Genomic DNA, 20948 nt, shown 5'->3' on the forward strand with positions numbered 1-20948 from the left:
TCAGTTCAGAGAGCACACCAAATATGATTCAAGAGACTTAATTATGGTTTTGCATTTTGGATGCATTCTCAAGTTAGTGTGATGTGAACAAGCAGAAACAATTCACAGTGACTTCCATGGTTTCCACATACACACCCATACATACACACCCCCATACTTGTTTCCCATATAGCCAAGAAAAGTTTGGAATCTTTTGCTTAACCATGGTTTGTTATGTCACCTGGACTGATGAACATTTACTATGGTTTCTTTCAAACAAGCCAACTTACTTACTGAAGCCTCACAGGAGCTAGTTAGATGTACTACTGTAGAGGGCATTGGACTTAGACTAGAAACTTACGTTCAAATCTGTGCTTAGCAAAATAGTTCACTGGGAATTCTTGGAACAGTCTCTCCCCGTCTCTCTCTCTCTCTCTCTCTCTGCCTAACCTCTACTAAATACATAAGAAGAGCCATGCTGGATCAGACCAAGGATCCATCAATCTGCTCATATAGTGACCAACCAGCTGCCCACAGGAAACCCACAAGCAGGATGTGATTGCAACAGCACTCTCCCACCCCTGTTCCCCAGCAACTGGTGCGCACAGGTATACTGTCTCTGATTCTGGAGGTAACATATAACCACCAGGACTAGTATCCTCCATGAATTTGTCCAATCCCCTTTTAAAGCCATCACTACAACTTGTGGAAGTGAATTCCACAGTTTAACTATGTGCTGTGTGAAGAAGCGTTTCCTTATACCCATTCTGAGGCCTTAGCTAGACTTATAGTCTGCGATGGGGGAGGGAAGATCTCGTATTGTGATTAACGCGAGATCCCTCCTCCGTTTACACGTGAGGCGCGACGACCTCAGGAAGAGAGGCGTCACGCCAGCCATTTTTAAAATTATTTTTAAAGAGGACGGAACGCACGAACGCTCGTGCGCTAAAGATAAGTTTTTTTAAAAAAATTACCTACTTTTCCTGCTCCCCCCACCCTAACCCCGATGGGCACAGCACGTGGAGCCGGGTCAAACCGCGGCAACGGGCCACACATTCCGCGGTCTTGAGCTCAGCCTGGAACCGCGGAAAAAGCGGGCCCAAAGGGGAGGGATGACAAGGGAGGGATGATCCCTCCCTGATTCCAGGATCCCTTGTGCATCATATGGACGCACAGGGATGAACCCGGGGTTCGCCCTGTGATAAAGCCCAGTCTAGCTAAAGCCTGAATCTCTCACCAATCAGCTTCATGGGATGACACCAGCTTCTAATATTATAGGGACAAAAAATGTCTCCCTAGCGATGTTCTCCACACCATGCATAATTCCACAGGATCATTGGGAGAATAATAAAACAGAAGGGAGAAATCCCACCCTACCACATATGCCAAGGGAAGGGGAAAGTGTGGACCTCCAGATGCTGTTGGACTGCAACTCCAATCATTCCTCACCAGTGGCTACGATGGTTAAGGCTGATGGGAGTTGGCAGTCCAACAACATCTGGAGGGCACCTGTCCCAATCCCTGAGATATGCCTCCCTGAGATCCTTTTCGCAGCATACAACTGTGACCAATAAATAAGAAAATTCACAGCAAACCAGCTAGAAAACTATTTCTAAAATGCTACTCATTTTGTCTTTTATTCTGTAAAGTAATAAAGCATCATTAGAAGATGTACTGTACCGTCTTCCATTTGTGCAAATGACAGCAGCTAACTGAAGGCTAGTCTGTAATGACGTAACTCGTTCAAGCTCCTACGGAAACGTAATAGAATCCATTTATTTCTCCAAGGATACAAAACTATTCTGTTAAAATGAGATGCCCCCTTAAACATATAAGCAATTCACATCAGCCCATGTCTTCACCAAGACTACTCATAGTATCAAGATAGAGATGTACAAAGTATTTGGGACCAAAGTGAGATTCTTATGAAGACTGCAACCTCTATGGAGCAAAATTCTACAATTTACAGGTATGGTATATTTTAAATAAATTACATTACGAAGTGTACAGCTTGGGATCCATTTTTGGCATATTGGAAGTCTCCAAAGAAAAAGATGTTTGCAGTATTTGTTTTTGTGAAAAGCATAAACAGTATTCTTAGCTTCACAGATGAAACATGGCTTAAAGGAGTAGCTAAACATTCAAAAGGATTATCATTAAGTTTTGCTTGCATTTCATGGGTAAACAGCCCCCAATCAATTCGTGTGATTTGGCACTGTGGTTTGGTGGCTGCCTTCAAGGCTAAAGCTTTGGAATGATTAGCTGCTAGAGCAGTGGTTCTCAACCTGGGGCACTCCAGATGTGTTGGACTGCATCTCCCAGAATGCCACAGCCAGCAGAGCTGGCTGGGGCATTCTGGGAGTTGTAGTCCAACACATCTGGAGCGCCCCAGGTTGAGAAAGGCTGTGCTAGAGGCTGGAGTCAGAATTCAATGAAGCACACAGCTAGTCTTGCACGTGAAATAAGACATTGGACGTGTGTTTCTCAAACAGTAACCCCCACCTCCCCAAGCCATGCAGAAAACTGCTTTTGAAACTGGGGGGCTTACAAAAGCAGCAAATGATATGCTATGGGATTTGGAAGATCCCATGGGAGCACACAACCAATTGCGTGGTCCTACGTAGTTCTTTGGATCCTCAACAGGGGCTGGCAGACAATCTTCCAAAGCATCTTTACTGAGTGGGATGTCCAACATATGGGATGTCCCCATGCATTAAAACTGCCTCCAAAACCTAAGATCAACCTCTCTGGCCCTTCTTCGGGTCCCCCGGACAAATGAGGTGAGTGGCTACTAAGGAGAAGGTCTTTTTAGTGGTGGCACTCAGTGGAATGCTTTCTTCAGACAGGGTCACCTGGTGCCTACCCCTTTGTTGTTTTTCAGCAACAGGTGAAGACCTTTTCATTTCCCCAGGCTTTTTAGTCCTTCAGATTGAAAAATCACTTCAGTACATTTTTAGATCTTTGTACTGCTACTGGTTTTTACCCTGGTTTTCACTTCGATTTTATCCTTTTTAAAACTTTTAATATTATGTTTTACTAAGTTGTTGTAGTTTGTGGTGTCAGTTTTTGCTCTGTGAACTGCCCAAAGAGCTTTGGCTATTGGACAGTATAGAAATGTAATAAATATTAAAATAAATGAATAAAGCCAGTACCTTCCAAATGAGTTTGGGACAACAACAACCACCATCCAGCCAGTGTAGCCAGGATGGGAGTTGTAGTACAATCCATCCAATGGGCACCAAGTTGGGGCAGGCTGCATTAAAACTACTGAACTCCAAGAAAGATTAGCAAGTACAAGCTTCTGTGACAAGAGAAACAACAACTTCTGAATTCTCACTTTAAGAAGATGGGACTAGAGGTTCAACAGCATCAGGCAGTTCCATATGCAAATATTTGCAGTATATTATAGTCTGATTTATTAGCCCCAGTTGTACTGCATGTACCTGATTAAGAGCAGCAAACTCACCAGAGGTTTCTCACTGGCTCTCTGACTTCAGCTTCAATACAGAAATGAAACACACCAGGCTCCAGGGAAGCTTTTATGTCTTATTTATAAACTAATTTTCATTAGGAGCTTACCAGCTTTAATTGACAGTGATAGTGGATGATAACATCTAAAGTTTAAGCACCCATCTTTGATCCTATCCTTTTCACTCCTCAGGAAGCTTATAAAACTTTCCAGTTACAAGATACATAATCCATGGTTGTAATATTTTGACTCAAATCAGGTAAATGCATTCATTTGGCTTTCAGAAACAGCTTTTATTGGCAGGACAGGTTTTTAAAACACTCGTTGGAACCATTAGTCTGCTGCACTCCAATGTAAATCTAGGCAGAGCCCTCATTTTTTTATATTAAAAAAACAACACAACACTAAGTGGCTGCCATTGCCGGTGTTAAATGCCTCCTTAGTGTGCTTTATGTGCTAACAACCTTATTGTAAAATAAGGACATTTTAAAATTAACAGTGCAAAGCACCAGGCATTTAGTCCCACCTCACGTTTTCAGAAACTGCAGAAATGAGGAAATTAGTGAAAGAGAAATGCTGACTACACACATGCTATTTTTGTTTTGTTCTAACAGAAAATGTGGCCTTTTTCTCGATAGGTCTTGAGATGTGGCTGTGCTTGGCATCCATTAGTTCCAAGAGATGGCAAAGAAAATGATTCTGCTAACAAAACCATCATCAGTATGGCAGGCTAAGGGTATAGACAGAAAGCAGACACATATGTTAGTGCCACCAGACGCAAAGAAGATGGGGCTCCTGCCATTTTGTTACTATAGACAACAAAGAGTCTTGTGACACCTTAAAAACAAGCAAATTTAATCTGGCATTAGCTTTTGAGAACACAGCCCACTTCATCAGATACATTTTTAAAAAAATCATAATAATCACATTTCATATGTTAATTAGCTGACTACTGCAATGATATCTGTGGTATCACCCAACAATGTTTTGTAAATGGCAACTGCTAAAGTAATTATATTTTCTGTACTTTCCTCATCTCAGTTCCCTTTGACAATAAGTTTACATCTTCACACACACCACCATGTCGATATAAATCGGACAGTTTGAGGTAAACAACTCATCCACCTGCTGAAGTGGACAATGTCCATGAAAGCTTATGCAGGAATAAATTTGTTAGTCTTTAAAGGGCAACAAGACTCTTTGTTGCAAATGAGAAACACAACTACCCTTCTGAAAATCATATAAAAGAGGAGATTTCAGCAGGTGCAGTTTCTCATTGTTGCACAGAAAGCTAAAGTTGGCAAAACTCCCTTTTCTATATAACTGTTAAAAGTAGGAACCCAGCTTTAACATTGTTGTCTGGTCACCCCACTATATTGTGTCTCAGTTCAGACAACACATTAGTCAATGCAGTGTGAAAACACAACTCAACAGTTGAGTTTTTAGGAGGTACTCCCCACACGACATGTTCTAACTCCACCGTTGGGTGACTGTGGGCTACCATGGAGTTGAGTAAAATCCATTGCAATGTTTCACTGACAGTTCCTCTGCCCACTCTCCTCCCCAAGTCCTCCTGATGGTATCCCATCAGCCATTGCTGCAAAAAAAATATCCCTGCAGCTTTCCTAGAACAGCGCTCGCTCCTTTCGCCACTCTTGCCAGGGAACTCTGTAGCCAGTGTGAAAAAGCAACTCAACGCCATGAAAAACCCCACAGAGGCCTCCATATAACACACAACACAATGGTTGTGCAGGAACTCTCCTCTGCACAGCGTGGATATTCAGCATGGAGTGATTTCCAAAAAAACTCCACTGTTGCATGGATTTTTCCCACAGGACAACACATTTCTCTTTCACTGGAGGAGTTTAAGCAGAGGATAGATGGCCATCAGTCAGAGGTGCTGAAGCTGCATCCAGCAACCTGCAGGGGGTGGATTACATGATCTCTGAGGTCCCTTCCAACTCTATGATTTTGACCCCACCCATGACTGGTATGTGCCCCCCGCCTCAGAGAGCTTCTCCAAAATTGAATTCAACACCCCTGCAAAAAGCATCCCTTTTTTGGCAACTACACCTACACTCTAGAACTGCCTTCTAAAGATGGCTAATCATCTCCTCATTAGTGACTTTATTTAGAAAGGCATGTATGCACTTTTAATTTGCTGTTTTAATCAGTCTCTATTTTTTGAATATTTTAAATATTTTCATTGCTGTTGCATCATTTCCCACTACTGTCATTGTGTTTCACATTACATTGTAAACTCAAAGGATGTTTTAATGGTTCAATTATTCTTTGTTGTAAGCCGCCAAGAATTCCTCAGAGATAAGGTTGTTGTTTTTAGAAAAGAAAGAAATACTGTCTAAACTGGATTATACTAACAGTACACATAGCACTTAGTTAATCGTATAAGACTGCTGCAATTACATAACAAACACAAACACATTGTAGTTCCCTATCTTACCTTGACATATGCAGGTTGTTTCTCGAGTATCAAGTCTGCAACTTTTTTAGATACCTTAAAGAAAATATTTAAGGTAAGACACAGCAATTACAGGAAGTGTACAATCTGAAAAGAACAAGCTTGCATCAACTACTTTTAAGAGCTTTAGAAACTCTCAAGATTATCTCCAAATTAAAATATTTGGCAGTAAAAGTGATAAACACTACAAAAATTATGGCCACTCTTGGCTAAAAAGCAAAAGCAAGGAAAATTATAGGCTATTATAGGAAATCAGGAGCAGAATTGAAATTAACCTCCCACCTTGTTCCAAACTGAACAGCACACTTGAATAAAAAATAAAAGACAGACATAGGACAATGAAGCTTAATATAGCCCATTTACCTTGTCATTAGTACATAATCATAAAATGATTCATCTATAAAGAAAACTTTAATAAATCTGGATTTTTTATTTTTTTAAAAAAAAAACAGACATGCTATCCTAAAAGCAATTTACGGAATGTAGCAATTTACTATTAGCATGCTAAAATTAATTTGTGATTTTTCTTTTAATAAGAAATATGTTTTCTTCTTTCCACTACTTCTAAGTTCCAGTAAATGTAATGCTGTTGTATCTGGTACTTAGCCCACAATGAATAAAATAAGCATCTTTTCATTGTGATACATTTGTGTCCTGTATTTGAAGGGACATAGAATTCATCACATTTAATTCCCTGCCTCAAAGCATTAATTTCTGCAAATTTGCACATACAATTCAGATTATAACATGCATCTTGCAGAGAACAGGACTTTACCCCTACTCCCAACACACAAATAAAGGCAGCCTTGCTTTTAACAACTTGCCGTTGGAGAGAAGGAGCTCTGTGCAGGCGAGTGAGGGGGCTGAAGGAGAATAGATCATTCTGCCCCTCTTCCACCAGTCAGCTTGCTATAAGCTCCCAAAATGCACAAGTCTACTAAGAGGCTAGTTAGACTTTGTATCCATGCTGGCCACATAGAAAGAAATTACTACTACACCACAGCCAGCATGGAAACATAGACCTGGTTTGCATGACAGGACAGCCCACCATAGCTTAAGTGATCTGCAGAGCCTATTGCGTCGTTTGAGTGCCTGGCTTGTTCTGTTGTGCAAACCCAGGCAGTAGGGGTTGACTGAGGGTTAAACAACCCCGAAATAACCTTAAAACAAGCTATGGGTTATTTGAGGGTTGTCTAATCCTGAAACAATCCTTGCCACCTGGGTAATAAAATAAATAAATTGGTTCCAACAGACAACATACCAATGAAGGCCATTGTTTTGTCCAGCCCTGGAAACAGTCCTCTGAAGACCTAGGGAAGAGGTCTTTCAAAGACCTTTTCAACTGGACATGCCAGGGACTGAACTTGGGACCTTTCACTCGCAAGGCCTGTGCTGTACACCATGGACCTACAGCACTTCTCCCTGATGTTTCAACTGCACAGTGCTAATAGAGGCTGTCCTTGAAGCAGGGAAGGCTGCACAATGGCAGCTGGCGACAGGGGAAGGAGAGCAAAAGGTGGAGCTAAGGACTGGACAGAAGCAAAGCTTGGCTAAAAAAGAAGGAGAACGAGTGGCCACCATGTGAATGATAATTTGCCAGTCTGCACTGAAAGATGCGAGATTGTTTTCGAGATCACATCAAAGCTACCCTTTTGGTTCTGACAAAAATAATAATGAAGTTTATAGATCTCATCAAAGAGGGGGGATGGGGTGAAGGAAGGAGAGAGCATTTCCTACTTACAGCGGCCTGCTGCTGCTTTAGTTTGTCTCTGTTCTCTTCCAGTTCTTGAAGGCTAAGAACAGGAGGCAGCTTCTGCACAAAACACACAAGCAAAATCTAGCTTAAAAAACGCACACCATAAAATGTAAAAGCCAACCAATTGCTGAATTACTTAAAGGACCAACAAGCAGTACGAATGGGATGATACCTATCCATGTTTTGTATCAGGCTTACCCAAATAGATGGTGAGATTTTGAGAGTAGGAAAAAAATCTAGATGCATTAAGGCAAAAACCAAAGCATCTATTCCAAAATCGTTTTCTTGAGGAACGCTGTCATTCCAATTCAAAGAACTTTCTTACCTCCAGTTCATACTTAACAATATCAAAGGAATCGTTGGAAAAATAGACTTCTTCAACGCTGTTAATTATTTCTTGCTGCGCCTGAGGATCAGTTGGTTGTTCCCGGAGCTCTCGGAGTTCCTCCTTAAACACATAATGCGTTTGAATACAGTGTTACATGTTGTTGGAGAGTGATGCATCACCAAAACAATTTGCTTTCCAAAGCCCATTTACAATGAAAGCCGTGAAAGGGGTTAGTTACACCGGAGAAGGAGCTATATCTCTCTTACTGTTTTGAAGAAATGTATTATTCACATGGAATCTTACTGAAGTATCCCCATCTTTCTCTCTCTCCAGTGCAACGCAGAATGCCATTATGCGAACCTATGCCATCTCTCTAAGCAACAGAGGCAATAACAGAAGCTGGGTCTCCCTTCAGGTCTTCCAACACTTGAGCACTGATAGCCCTGGACCCAAAGTCCAGGGGCATGTCTACACTAGCCCTATATCCCAGGATCGTCCCTGGATCGTTCCTGTGCATCTAAATATCCTGAAAATCCCAGAAGCAGGCAGGGACAATCCCTCCATTTTCCTGGGATAACCCTTAGGTGTAGAAAGGGCCCAGGGCTCCACAACCCAGCCTCTCCCCGCACCTGCCAGATAACTACTCAGAGAGCAGCAGGTGATGCAAGCATCGGGAGAGCAGAAGGAAACTCCATTTTATTCCTACAATCATAATGGTGCCATGATTTGAGTGAGTCTAAAATGCAAAGCTGCACATGATCGGAGTATATATTTGTAAAATCAGGGTTGGCGAATAGTTTTGTGGTTGTTGCTCTAACGTATCAGGGATGTAAAAGCAATTTTAAAGCATGGAATGGCATTTGGAGGAAGAGAAATGTTAGCTGTGGGCTTCGCAACTGAAGAAATACACCTGCCCATCTAAAAGACCCTCCCATAAGACCAATAAATCCAGGGTCTAAAATTACTGAGCTGCCTCCCAGCAGCTGAGGTTCCATAAAGTGTCCCAGAAGCAACCTTCCCCACTTCTCTAGGGTGAACATTTCTAACATTGCCTTTATAAATGGATACGAGGCCTTATTTACACTGAAACCTGAAGCACTACCATCTAATTCCCATACAACAGGCTGTGTCAAAGCCATTTTTTCCTCCTGCTAGCAAAATGGTGAAAACAATCCCTAAATTTGCAACTCCATTTTGTCCTAAGAAGAATTGGAGGCCTGAAATAATTTGTCCCCTTACTAAGGCAAGATGAAGCAATAGTCCTCACCCTTTCTCCAGCAGAATATGCAGAGGAGAGCCGCCCAACTGCTCCTAATACAATCATTATGTGGACAGGCAGCTATATACAATTATCTATCTCATTAGCACAGCAGTCTCTAAACCTAGCAACAGTAAAGTTGCTAGCTGCTAATCTAACACATTTTAAGAGACAGAGACATTTCATTTGTCACCCGTAAATTTTACACAGCCACATAAACAACCTAACATGTTACCTGAAAACAGGGATAACAGATCTCCGATTTAATTGACTGTACTGGAATATTAAATAGACTTTAGACTGCAATAAAATAAGTTTCCCCCTAATTTAATTATCACACTGCATTTGCCTAAATCATTAATTTGATTGCTTGAAAAGCAACTACATTAATTTCTCAACTTGATTTCTAGTTGCATGACTAATTTACGGTTTAACTAAGTAAAAACCAATCAGTCAGACTGAAAATAGCAATCACAGAATGAAACGTCAGTGTTTGGATCAAAAAGGAAAGCTGACTATCCTATACATTACAAGAACCTAGGATTCCCCAATATTTTTGGGTTAGTGTGAACATTTGGAACTTTGAAAGAGTGTCGTGGGCACTCTCACAAAATGGCTGCCATGGGGTTGCTTGCCCATTCACAAAATAGCTGCTATGGTTGGCAAGGCCAGTCACAAACTAATTTCCCAAAAGTTAAAGTAATTAGATTAAAAGAATCTTGCCTAAAAATTTAAGTACAAGGGAGAGGTGGGGTCTGAACTTCAAAACACAAACACACTCTTTTGAACCCACAGCTGTCTGCTCCCATACTAATTTCAGAGAAGACAAGTTGTTTAGAACAGAGATGTGGGCCCCAGAGCCATTCTCAGAAATACAGATTTTGCTAGAGGCTGACACTTTATTTTGCAGCATGCCAGTTCATTTTCTAATCAAAAAAATCCCTTTAAGAATGAGATGAAAATCAGGAGCAGCACGGAGCTTGGTGGCCACCAAGAGAGGTGTCTGCACATATATTGGTGCCCATGGGCACCACATTGGAGAATCCAGGTGTACACAAATCAAAAATATAACAGCCAATTATACTTTATAGGGTTTATATGATGCCCAGTAACAACAGCTGATTAGGAATATAACTTCTTTCAAATGAACAGAGTAAAGATGCTAAACTGAACAATATTGAAAAGGCCAGAACAGTGGATAGGTAACCCCGTCTGAAAATATAAATTGTAAATTGCCCTAGAGGACAACTAAATGAATTGTAACTATTCAAGCAGTATTTTGCAAAGAAATGGGAGCTTAATTTGATTGCGTGGGAGAGACTTAGAAGTGCTTTTGATTCAACTACAATCATTGGGATAAAGAGAACAAAATCACAAGAAAAGATGATGTTGTTGACTGCTACATTGATCCATGTTTTATGCAGTATTTAATTTTCAGAATTAAACCAAGTACCCATCTGAAATGTGTTGAGAGCATTATTTGTTTGGATGTTCTCATTAGTTTCACTGAAGTGCCATCTTGTGGCATATCTACAAAATTACCATTATTATTATTATTATTATTATTATTTATTTATTTATTTATTTATATAGCACCATCAATGTACATGGTGCTGTACAGAGTAAAACAATAAAATAGCAAGACCCTGCCGCATAGGCTTACATTCTAATAAAATCATAATAAAACAATAAGGGGAAGAGAATTATAAAAAGCAAACTGTTTTGATTTCTCAACAAAAAGTAAGGTTCAGGTTCAGAGCCACGGATTAAAATCTTCCATATAGATCAACATAAGCAATTCCAAAGATATTAAGGAAATTTCTCGTGGAGTGAAAAAACTATGGGGAACAGATCCTTCAAATGCACATAAATGTAGAAATATCAGGGAAAGGATGCGCCCAATTGCTGCTGGCACCCTTCAGGTGTTTTGGACTACAATTCCCACTATCCCTGATTGTGGGTCATGCTGGCTGGGATTGATGGGAGTTGTAGTCCAACACATATGGAAGGTGCCAGATTGGGGAAAGGCTGATGTCGGTCATAGAAAAGCTCTATTTAGTAGAACGCAATACACTTTTTTTACAACAAACTTGGCTGGACTTCTTGTCAACACCCTCATCTCATTGTGGAATGGTGAGAGGAGTAGGGCTACTGGCCCCATCACTACAGAGCACTCTCTCCAGTCTGGAAAGCTCTCTGATTTTCTGGGGACGCCCAAATGATTAAACAGACCGGCCAGCGGTTAGAATGCTGGTGGCACAAGTCTCAATCCAAGTGTGACAGTACAGGTGAGAGCACATCACCATACCTACCATGTGGCATCAGTGATGGCGGAGAGAACTTACTTCTCTACCAGCATTGTCTCCCTGGTGAATCGGCCCACTGAGCTCTTTCAGGTGGCGGCTGGACTGATGCGATCTAGGCAGTGGTGGGTTGGATGAGGGCCAATACAGAGAATTTAAAAACTGTTAAGACAGAGGCTCTGTGGCTAAGTGGTTCCAGGGTCTGGGAATTGGGTACATGGACTGCCCTGGATGGGATAGCACTCCCACTGACCGAGCAGGTACACAGCCTGGGAGTATTCCTCGATTCAAAGTTGTCACTGGGAGCAAGAGGCCTCAGTGGTCACGAGTCCTTATGGTGAGCTGCAGCCATACCTGGACAAGGATAACCTGGAAACAGTAGTCCATGTTCTGATAACTTCCCAATTAGAAGTTAATTATGTGGGGCTTCCCTTGAAGACAATCCAGAAGCTGAAGTTTGGTGCAGAACGCTGCTGCCCATGTGTTGACATGGGCAGTGAGATGTGAGCTTATCACACTACTTTCGAAATCTCTACACTGACTGCTAGTGAGCTACCAGCCCCAATTCAATGTGATGAAACCAGTGTACAAATTGACTCAGGATCCAGGTAGTTGAAAGACTACCTTCCCCAATACCAACCAACCCAACATTTAAGAGGCTTTGCTTATGGTGTCTTTGAGGAATGTAGCCCGTGGGATCACCACACGTGGCAGGGCCTTTTCAGTGGTGGCACCCAGGCAACGGAACTTTAGACACCAGCTAAAAACATCTTTATTTGTGTAGGTATTGGGGATATATGGAAGTGTTTTGTTAGTTTTTCTTTTGTGTTGATGGCTTTATTGTGTTTTATTGGATATTTCTGATTTTCAAATCATGATTTTAAAGTTGTTTGTGTGGTTACTGCATTCTACATTGGCTGTTAGCAATCCTGGGCTCTTTGTGAAGAAGGGCAGGATATAAAACAAATAGATATACTAAGTAATATGCATGTTTGTTAAGAAACTGGGAAATATGATTTAAACCTATTATAGTGCAATCCTACACATGTCTACTCAGAAGTCAGTCACACTGAGTTCAAGGCTACTGATTCCCAAGGATGCATGTGTAAGAAAACAGTCTTGATTAATTAAATAGGTCTTATTTGGCAATTTAAATTTGTTATTTAAAAATACTGACAATCACTCTGCCAGTGGTCATCAGTATTGCTGGTCAGCTACATTCAAAGTATTAAATATTGCCACTCAAGTGCCTAATATGGTACATATGCAGTGTGGATGCGGTTTACGTATGCAAACATATGTACTTTATCTTTCTCCATACAATCTGCCTCCATGTACAAGACCAACATGGAGAAAAGCTGCAGTGAACTAGGTGGCACACTAGGGAGGTCGTGGGCTCTCCCACACTAAAGGCCTTCAAGAGGCAGCTGGACAACCATCAGTCAGGGATGCTTTAAGGTGGATTCCTGCACTGAGCAGGGGGTTGGACTCGATGGCCTTATGGCCCCTTCCAACTCTACTATTCTATGATTCTAATACAAGCCCCAATTATGGCTGCTGAAGGAATTGCTGCTGCAGTTGTGTCAATTGCCAGGGATACTGCCAGAAGTATCTGTGTACAGCAGGGAATAGAAACATGTGGCCCTCCAGATGTTGTTGGACTGCAATTCCCCTCATCCTTCACCATTGGCTATGCTGGCTAGGGCTGATGGAAGGTGTAATCCAACAACATCCAAAGAGCTACACATTCCCCACCACTGGTGTAAAGCCTGTTTCACACTGACATGTTTCTACATAATGTATAACTGAGGATGGTCAGGTGAAATCATCAGGTATGGCATTATATAAAAGGAGTGTGCCTGCTTGCAAGCATGAAACCAGCTCTTTGAACAGTGAAGGCACCCAGTTAGTCTCCAAGGCCAACCCCATTAGAACAGTTATGCCTTCTCATGCACATGCTGAAACAAAAAGCAGCCAAGTGTGCTTCCAGCACACTGAATTACATCTGCATACTCCAGTGCCCACACAAGAAAGTGACTCACTCCTAGGCTTTGTAACTATTCACTTTTCCCTGTCTCAGCATATTAGCATCTTCACGGGTGAGTAACTAAACAAAAAAATTAATTACAATTAATAGTGTTCTCTCTGATGTAGCAGAACTCTGTAAACATTTAATTAACACCCCTCTGGGATTTTTACCAGAGTAAGTTCCCCATGGGTGCACAGAGAGGTCTGCTGATAAAGTTAACAATTCCCTTCTTTGGTTTTAGGTATTAATGACACACAGATAAAGATGTCACACGTTTGTGTTGACAATTCTTTCAAAAAGCCTCTGTGAAGGCAAGTCTGAAAAGTCACTATGGACCAAGGGACAATGAACCTCAGAAAACTGAATTTAAAGCACTAGCTCAGTCATGAACTCACCACAATTTTTAAATGTTAGAGGAATATGCTTAAGCACTGTGAAAGGTAAGCCTACAACACCCGACCCCGCACCAAAAAATTGCAAGCTGTTCACAAAAAATTGTGGGAGGAGGACACTGTCAGGAGAGGCCTACAGAGTTACGATTTTCCATGCCAGCTGGGAAATGTTGGGAGTTGAAGGACTTTTGTCTAAACATGCATAGGATTGTGCCCTTAATGCAACACAGGACAGCAAGGACAGCATATAGCCAGTAGCAGCTAAACAAACCACAGACCTTCAGTTTGTGGTTTGGTTACTGTTACATGCAAAGCAGGAATTGTGGCTTTCTCTCATCCATAGTTTGGGCTTGGGTTATTTCTGTCACCAAATTCTGTGTTATTGTTGTGTGAGAACTGGACCAATGTGTGGCTGTTGCAAGTGATGTCACAAACACCATTCAGCTGGTTCCTATAACTCATTCCACCCAAGAAAGAAAATGCATAGCAGTCATGCTTGCTGGAATCAAGAATTAGTGAAGACTTTTGGCATCAACCACAATTGCAGTCCAATTGCTGGGAAACAATGATTTACAGAGAAGAACTATTGGAGTGACATCATCTGGGTGGATTAGCAATGTTCTCACGTTCTGCCCAAGAGAAAGACTCTATCGGGAAAGGCCTGCAGAGTTACAATTTTCTACATGAAAAGGTATCTTTAATCTCTGAAACACTTGTACAAACAGGAATTATTTGCCTAACATATACAGACTTTTTGACAAGCCTCCCAAAGAGATCCAATATATAATCAAGTTAATACCTTAATCCAGCCTGGTGCAATCCAGATGATTTTGATTGCAACTGCCATCAGCCCCACTGAGCATGGGCAGCACTCAGGAAAGATGGAGTTCAAAACATCTGGAGGATATCAGGTTGGGGAAGGCAGCTTTAATCTGTCCATTACAGACTAGTTGTGTGTGTTTTTCTTCCAGAGCAACATCACCATCTCTGAGTTACTTAAAGAAAAGTCCGAAACAATAACAGGAAAAACATCTCCCTTCCTCCTACACACACCCCCAATGGTTATCTGAAAACAGAATATTTTGCAATATAAGTTTTAAAATCCTGAGATTAGCATCCAAGACAGATCAAAATAAAACATTGGCTTTAATGCTGAACAACCACCAGGGGTGATTTTCCAGCATGCCTCATTCCCTTTAACCAAAGCCCACACAAATGGGTGACTAATGTAACTCAACTACCTAAACCACATTCCTAACTAGCATGAAGGAACAAGGAGGCTTCAGATGGCTTGCCTGGGTGATTTCTTCAGTCTGCTTCCTGCCAGACTTGGACCATGCATGAGCTACTGGAAGTAACATGCAGTAAGGCCTATGAAGCACTCTTGTCCAATTGGATGAGAAAAAAGTATTTTTGCTTGCCGTTCTAGCAGGGTCAACATAAACCTCACAAATTAACGACATCATGGCCCAGCACTTTAAACAAAAGTGGAAAAAATATTCTTTACTGCATATTATTCCCAAGTAAGATTGGGGTTGGCTCCTGCTGATGCACTTATGAGGAGAGTGTCTTCCTGTTCCTGCCGCCATTGGACTGCTGTTCTAATGGCCCAATGCAAGAATTATGGGAGCACAATTCTACAATTCTAAGTATGCTTCAGCCAGTCACCCCTGAGCACCCATTTTTAGTCACAAGACTTTTGCCAAGCCCAAGAATAATATTTTCTTTCTGAAGCAGTAGTCTGGACTACTGGATGCCATCTGTCCTTGACGTGATAAATATATACAAGTCTGAAATTATTCAAATGCTTTCACAATCACCAATGAATAAGTTTGTTTTATTTGTTCCCCCCTCTAGAAGATTTAAGATAACAAAATCCTTGTCTCTCTACTTCCTCAAAATAATTCCCTATTTCTGTAAGGTTCCAGATTTTCTGGCAAACACCATCCATGCACATGTGCTGTTTATACATTACCCCCAAATAATACAGTTTAAAGAGGATTTAATTTCCAGCCATGATATCATAATCCTGCATCACATGACATTAATGAGTTGCCATGGAAATGTATCAATCACATCTGTAGTCTAAAAGTTTTATACAAAAAACAAAAGTGAAAAAATCGTGTATTATTTTGCACGCACATTGCGTGAACAAATTATGCTAAATTAAAACTGATTAGTAAAGTCCAAGCTATTAGGATTCATCCAAATTCTGCATAATCTGACAAATGCTTATTGATTTCAAGGAAAAGTGGAATAGGTATCATAATGTCCATTTTAAACAGATGAAGAGGCCACATACCCCTTAGAAATTATACCATTAAGTTATTTGTTCATGTAGCACCATACTGCTTATTAAAGATTCACTGCAGCTCTCCAAGATTTCAGACAAGACATCTTTTGCAGCCTTACTCAATGCAAATTGAGCTTGAGACCTTAGATATGCATAGCATGTACTCTGCTACTGAGCTATGTCCTTCATTGTTCATATTCACTCAGGTAATCATGCCTGCATAACCAGGCAAGGGGATTCTCTCACTCAGAAGCATATTTCAAGAGAATCAAAGAATCTGTGTATCATTCCTTCTACTTGCAATTCAGCTGGTGAGTGCCAACAGTATTTAGGCAAAACTTTATGAGGACTGAGCATGCTTGGTAGCCACAGAATGCTAAGTGTCTGTTGAGAGATCTAAGAAAAAACAGTAACAGAGGGAGAAATGTACTTGAGTATCCTGAAAGAGGGCATGGCTGGCTGGAACGCTGAACAGAACCATTCTACACAACAACATTTTGTCCCATTTGTAGGATCACTAATGCTGTATGCCCATACACATACACACACCACTTAAACAGGCAGCAATGGAATAAAGCACAAAGGAAATCTTGGTTCCTCTTATCCAAGGCAAGCAAATGTTAAATCAGGAATTCATTTATTTTTATTACAGACTTGCTTCCCAGTTTATAGTCCAACGTCTTTCTAATCTCAGCAATTCACATAACAAAAGTAAATACCAAACGATTAAAAGTCTAGAAGCATTAATGCGTCCTCAGCAGAACACAGAATTAAAATATCGAAATCTAAGATCTAGAGATCTAAACTGTCTGGGCAAATAAAATAAGACTTCACCTGGTATCTGTCAGTGCCAGGCAGATCTGCCAAATGGTTGCCATAACAGAGAAGGTCCCATCCTGGGTCATCAGCTACCGCACCCCCAAATTTAAGAAAAATAAATGAGGAATTGAAATACAAGGGCTGAATCAGGATGTCACAGATAGCAGAAACAATTTAAGAGCCTACCTGTGACTAAAATATGCTTCCTTTTAAGTGACTGGGGAAACATTCCCTGGCTCAGATAACCCACAGAAAGGGGACCAAATTAACAGGCAATAGGTAATATGCAAAAGGGAAGAAGGATAGGGAGGACAGAGGAGGCCTACTTTAGCTTAGGAACCGCACAAACATATTTTAATACTTCCTGTTAACCGAGAAGCAGTGAGATTTTGAATGGTTGCCCAGCAACAGCACACATCATTTGCACCCACCCTTTTATCCTCTATCCCACTCTAGTTTAACCTTCGCTAAGCTAAACAGGCATGAAACTATCTGGAAAGCAGGAAGCTGCCACTATCATTGCCTTACTTTAAAATGACAGGAGCCCTGACAGCAACACCACCAGGACCCACAAAGCAGCCTTGCACAGGCCACATTTTGCATACAAAATATGCCCATAGTTGCCAGATAAAAACCATAATAGGTTAACATTACATTTTTAATAAGCAGTGGCTACAACTGGAAAACCACATAAGATGACAGAAGCACTGAAAACAGACAGCTCCTAGTAGACTCCGTGTCAATCATACCTTGCTTGGAATTCTGAAGTTCTCAAGGGGGCTCAAATCGTGAATATTCTCCTGAGGACTTTTGAGACCCTTGGGGAGAAAAAAAAGAGGTAGCTTAGGTAATACATTCTGCATTCTCCATAGTTAAAATAGACTATCAAACACTAAACACATGTGAGTTTTAACTAGCCTACACCTGGCAAATACATTTGAGAACCAAAGCTAGAAATATTAAGCTACTCCCATGAATAAAATTGCCTACATGTGAATAATTGTGGGACAACCCGCAACAGCTATGTATTGGCATCATGCAGTAAAACAATGGCCATTTTCTTAAAATTGGCACTGTGTGGTACCAGCGCATAGCTCTTACTATATTGTATTCAAAAGTTAAATGAAAATATAATGAAATGTGTAGTTAAGACAACATCAGCCCTATTCAGGCATTCAAGAAAGAGGTTAAAAGCAACATATGAAAAGAGGGAGTGGTCTAGCCCTGCCCCTCTCCTCCATCACCCTTTACTGGTGGAGGGCAACTGTCTGAAGAAGACAGCCTCCTCTATCCATGGGGAATGATGGGAGTTTGGGGCCAAAACTCTGGAGGGCCACAAGTTGCCCACTCCTAGATTAGACAAATCAGTGAAAAAAGTCATACTACTCCCAGTATGCACTAGTCACCAATGCTGGCTGGAGCATACTGAGTACTGTAGGAGGGTGTGTGTGTTTTTTAGTTCAAATATGCATAGGATTGCACCGTACCTCCCTGTGCTTGGGAACATCCATTGAGAGAAATTATGGACTGCCCAGAATGTGATCATTCTTCCCCTTCTCTTAAAAAACCCGCATACTTCTCCCCTTCATTCATCCGCTCTCCCAGTCCCTACTCCCATTCATTCATTCCTGTAGTGTAATCTCCTCTCTGCAATACATTAAGCCTCAATGCTGGCATGTTTTAGAGAGGGTTTTTTCCCCACTTTGGCTTTCTCCCAACCATGAACGAACAATCCCCAATATTGTATTATTGCACATTTACTGTTTTGCTTTATGGTGTTGTTCTAAACTGCTTGGGGATTTGCGCAAATGAGAAGAATAGAGCTATTGCTAATGAACAACGGCATCCTCCTTTCCCACAAAGTGACATTGTGGCAGTTCCTATTTATTTATTTATTTATTACATTTCTATATCGCCTAATAGCCGAAGCTCTCTGGGAGGTTCCTATCTCTGTTCATCCTTGCTGAGAGAGAATGGGTAACGCTAGAAAAGAGAGCTAGTGCCCAAACACAGCTGGACCTCAAGGGATCCCTAGCTCTCTCAGGAACTCTTAAGAAAGCCCAGCTCTGGTCCGATACCAACAACTTAACAATCTCTCTTTGTATGACTTCAAAGCCCTGCTCTTCTTTTCCCCTCAAACCTAAGGAAGCACCCCCTTGTCTATCAAACTTCACCCCAAGTCACTAAGGCTGAAATTCTAAGTTCATTTCCAAGGAGTAATTCCCACTGAACATAATAAGATCTCCTTGCGAGGAAACATGCACAGAATTTAGCTGTATGGGTTATATCTCATGTTAGCCCCAGTTAGAGTAGATCCATTGAAAAGAATGGGACTTCGGCTAGTCCTTAGTCCCATTCATTTCAATGGGTCTACTCTAAGTAGAGCTAACATTGGATACTACTCTTATGTTTTTTAAGGGGGATTGAAACGATTTTCTAAGGGTTTTTTTATGCGACAGATGATTACGGCTACCGCCCCCGCCCGCAGCAAACGTCGCCCTCTTTCAAAGCCCTCCGAGTCGTCTTCCTTTTAGTGATGGGGATTCTGGCCTCGCTCTCTAAACGCCAAACATTCTCAGCCCCGCAACGCCAATACCCTCCCGGCCCTGGCACCGCCTGCTCCTGCCGTTGCTGCACGGATCACTCCAAGTCGCCCCTTTGTGCTAAGCGCCCCAGGACCTAGACGCCTCTCCGGCTGCACTACCTGTCGGGTCATCAGTGACTTGATTTTCTGCATGGCAGCGCAGAGCCAGCCGGCCGGCCGGCCTCACAAGGTCCTATCGCCCATGAGACCCGACTTTCTCTGACACAGGGAAGCCATCTTAGGTATCACGTGACACGCTTCTCCCCCCTATGCTTCACGGGACTTGTATTTTAGAGTGGGCACGCGCCTTCTACGCTGCAAATTGGAAAGCTTGGCTTAGAGAACTACAACTCCCATAAGGCTCAGCAGAACACAGTGCCTGTCTTTCCAAACATCCGGGCTTTCCAAGAGGGAAGGAGCAGCATAGAGACAGAAAATTTAGAGGAACGATCTACCACTTGGAGACGAAACTTCCTGGCTAGTTTATTTTTTCCTCTCCTCCCGGACGGAAGTGACAGCTGACCCTAGAAAACAATGGCAAAAGCTAGAATTTTACTCTAGGGCTGAGTTCAGACGACACGCTAATCAACTGGGGATGGGGGTAATAGGAACAGAATGGAAACAACCGTTGATTAGCGTGTCGTCCGAACTCAGTCACAGTGACAATATAGTCCATTATCCTTTCATTAGAACTTGTGACTGAGAGTGGCTTATGACACTTATGACTTTTAATTTTTGTGAACCGCCCAGAAAGCTCCGGCTATTGGGCGGTATAGAAATGCAATAAATAAATAAATAAATAAAATGACAGCTCTGCAGTGCAGTCAACATTTAACACTGCAGATTGGAGATGGGCCTAAGGCTAGTCTTAGGTTTGAAGCAACAACAAAAATCCTATACAAAACTCCCCTGAGGCTGCTGCAAAGGACAATCTACTTAAATTTCACCTTTGGACAACCCAAATCTAGCACTCAGTTTCATGCAAAGGAAACGTGCATGCAGACACATTGCACTTTTAAACACTTTTTTAAAATTAAAAAACAAAACAAAACTTTCACATTACATAAGACCTGGTTCTGAATTTGAAAGAGCATGAACTCCTTTGCTGCTACATTTTGGTTTAGGTGGATACCCAGCTGCCCAGTCACAGCTACATTGAAGTCCTACAGTTGCAATCCTATACACTCTTACCCGGGAATTAGCTGCATTGAACTCAATGGACCTTACACTCATAGGATTGCACTTTACATTTCTCGATT

General features: G+C 41.6%; 1 protein-coding gene across 2 annotated transcripts in view; it reads right to left on the reverse strand.

Annotated features, from left to right (window-relative positions):
- The window catches only part of VPS50 (VPS50 subunit of EARP/GARPII complex), an 86303-nt gene extending 66377 nt beyond the window's left edge, over positions 1-19926 (reverse strand). For both annotated transcript variants that reach the window (XM_063126663.1, XM_063126654.1), the window contains exons 1-6: positions 19810-19926; positions 17855-17923; positions 8009-8131; positions 7669-7740; positions 5910-5963; positions 1660-1730 (exon numbers count right to left, since the gene is read on the reverse strand). In XM_063126663.1, the coding sequence (XP_062982733.1) occupies positions 1660-1730; positions 5910-5963; positions 7669-7740; positions 8009-8131; positions 17855-17923; positions 19810-19842 (422 nt within the window). In that variant the 5' untranslated portion in view covers positions 19843-19926. The remainder of the gene's footprint in view (positions 1-1659; positions 1731-5909; positions 5964-7668; positions 7741-8008; positions 8132-17854; positions 17924-19809) is intronic.
- Between the last annotated feature and the right edge of the window lie 1022 nt (positions 19927-20948).

Source organism: Elgaria multicarinata, chromosome 1 (assembly GCF_023053635.1).
Source record: "Elgaria multicarinata webbii isolate HBS135686 ecotype San Diego chromosome 1, rElgMul1.1.pri, whole genome shotgun sequence".
NCBI lineage: Eukaryota > Metazoa > Chordata > Lepidosauria > Squamata > Anguidae > Elgaria > Elgaria multicarinata.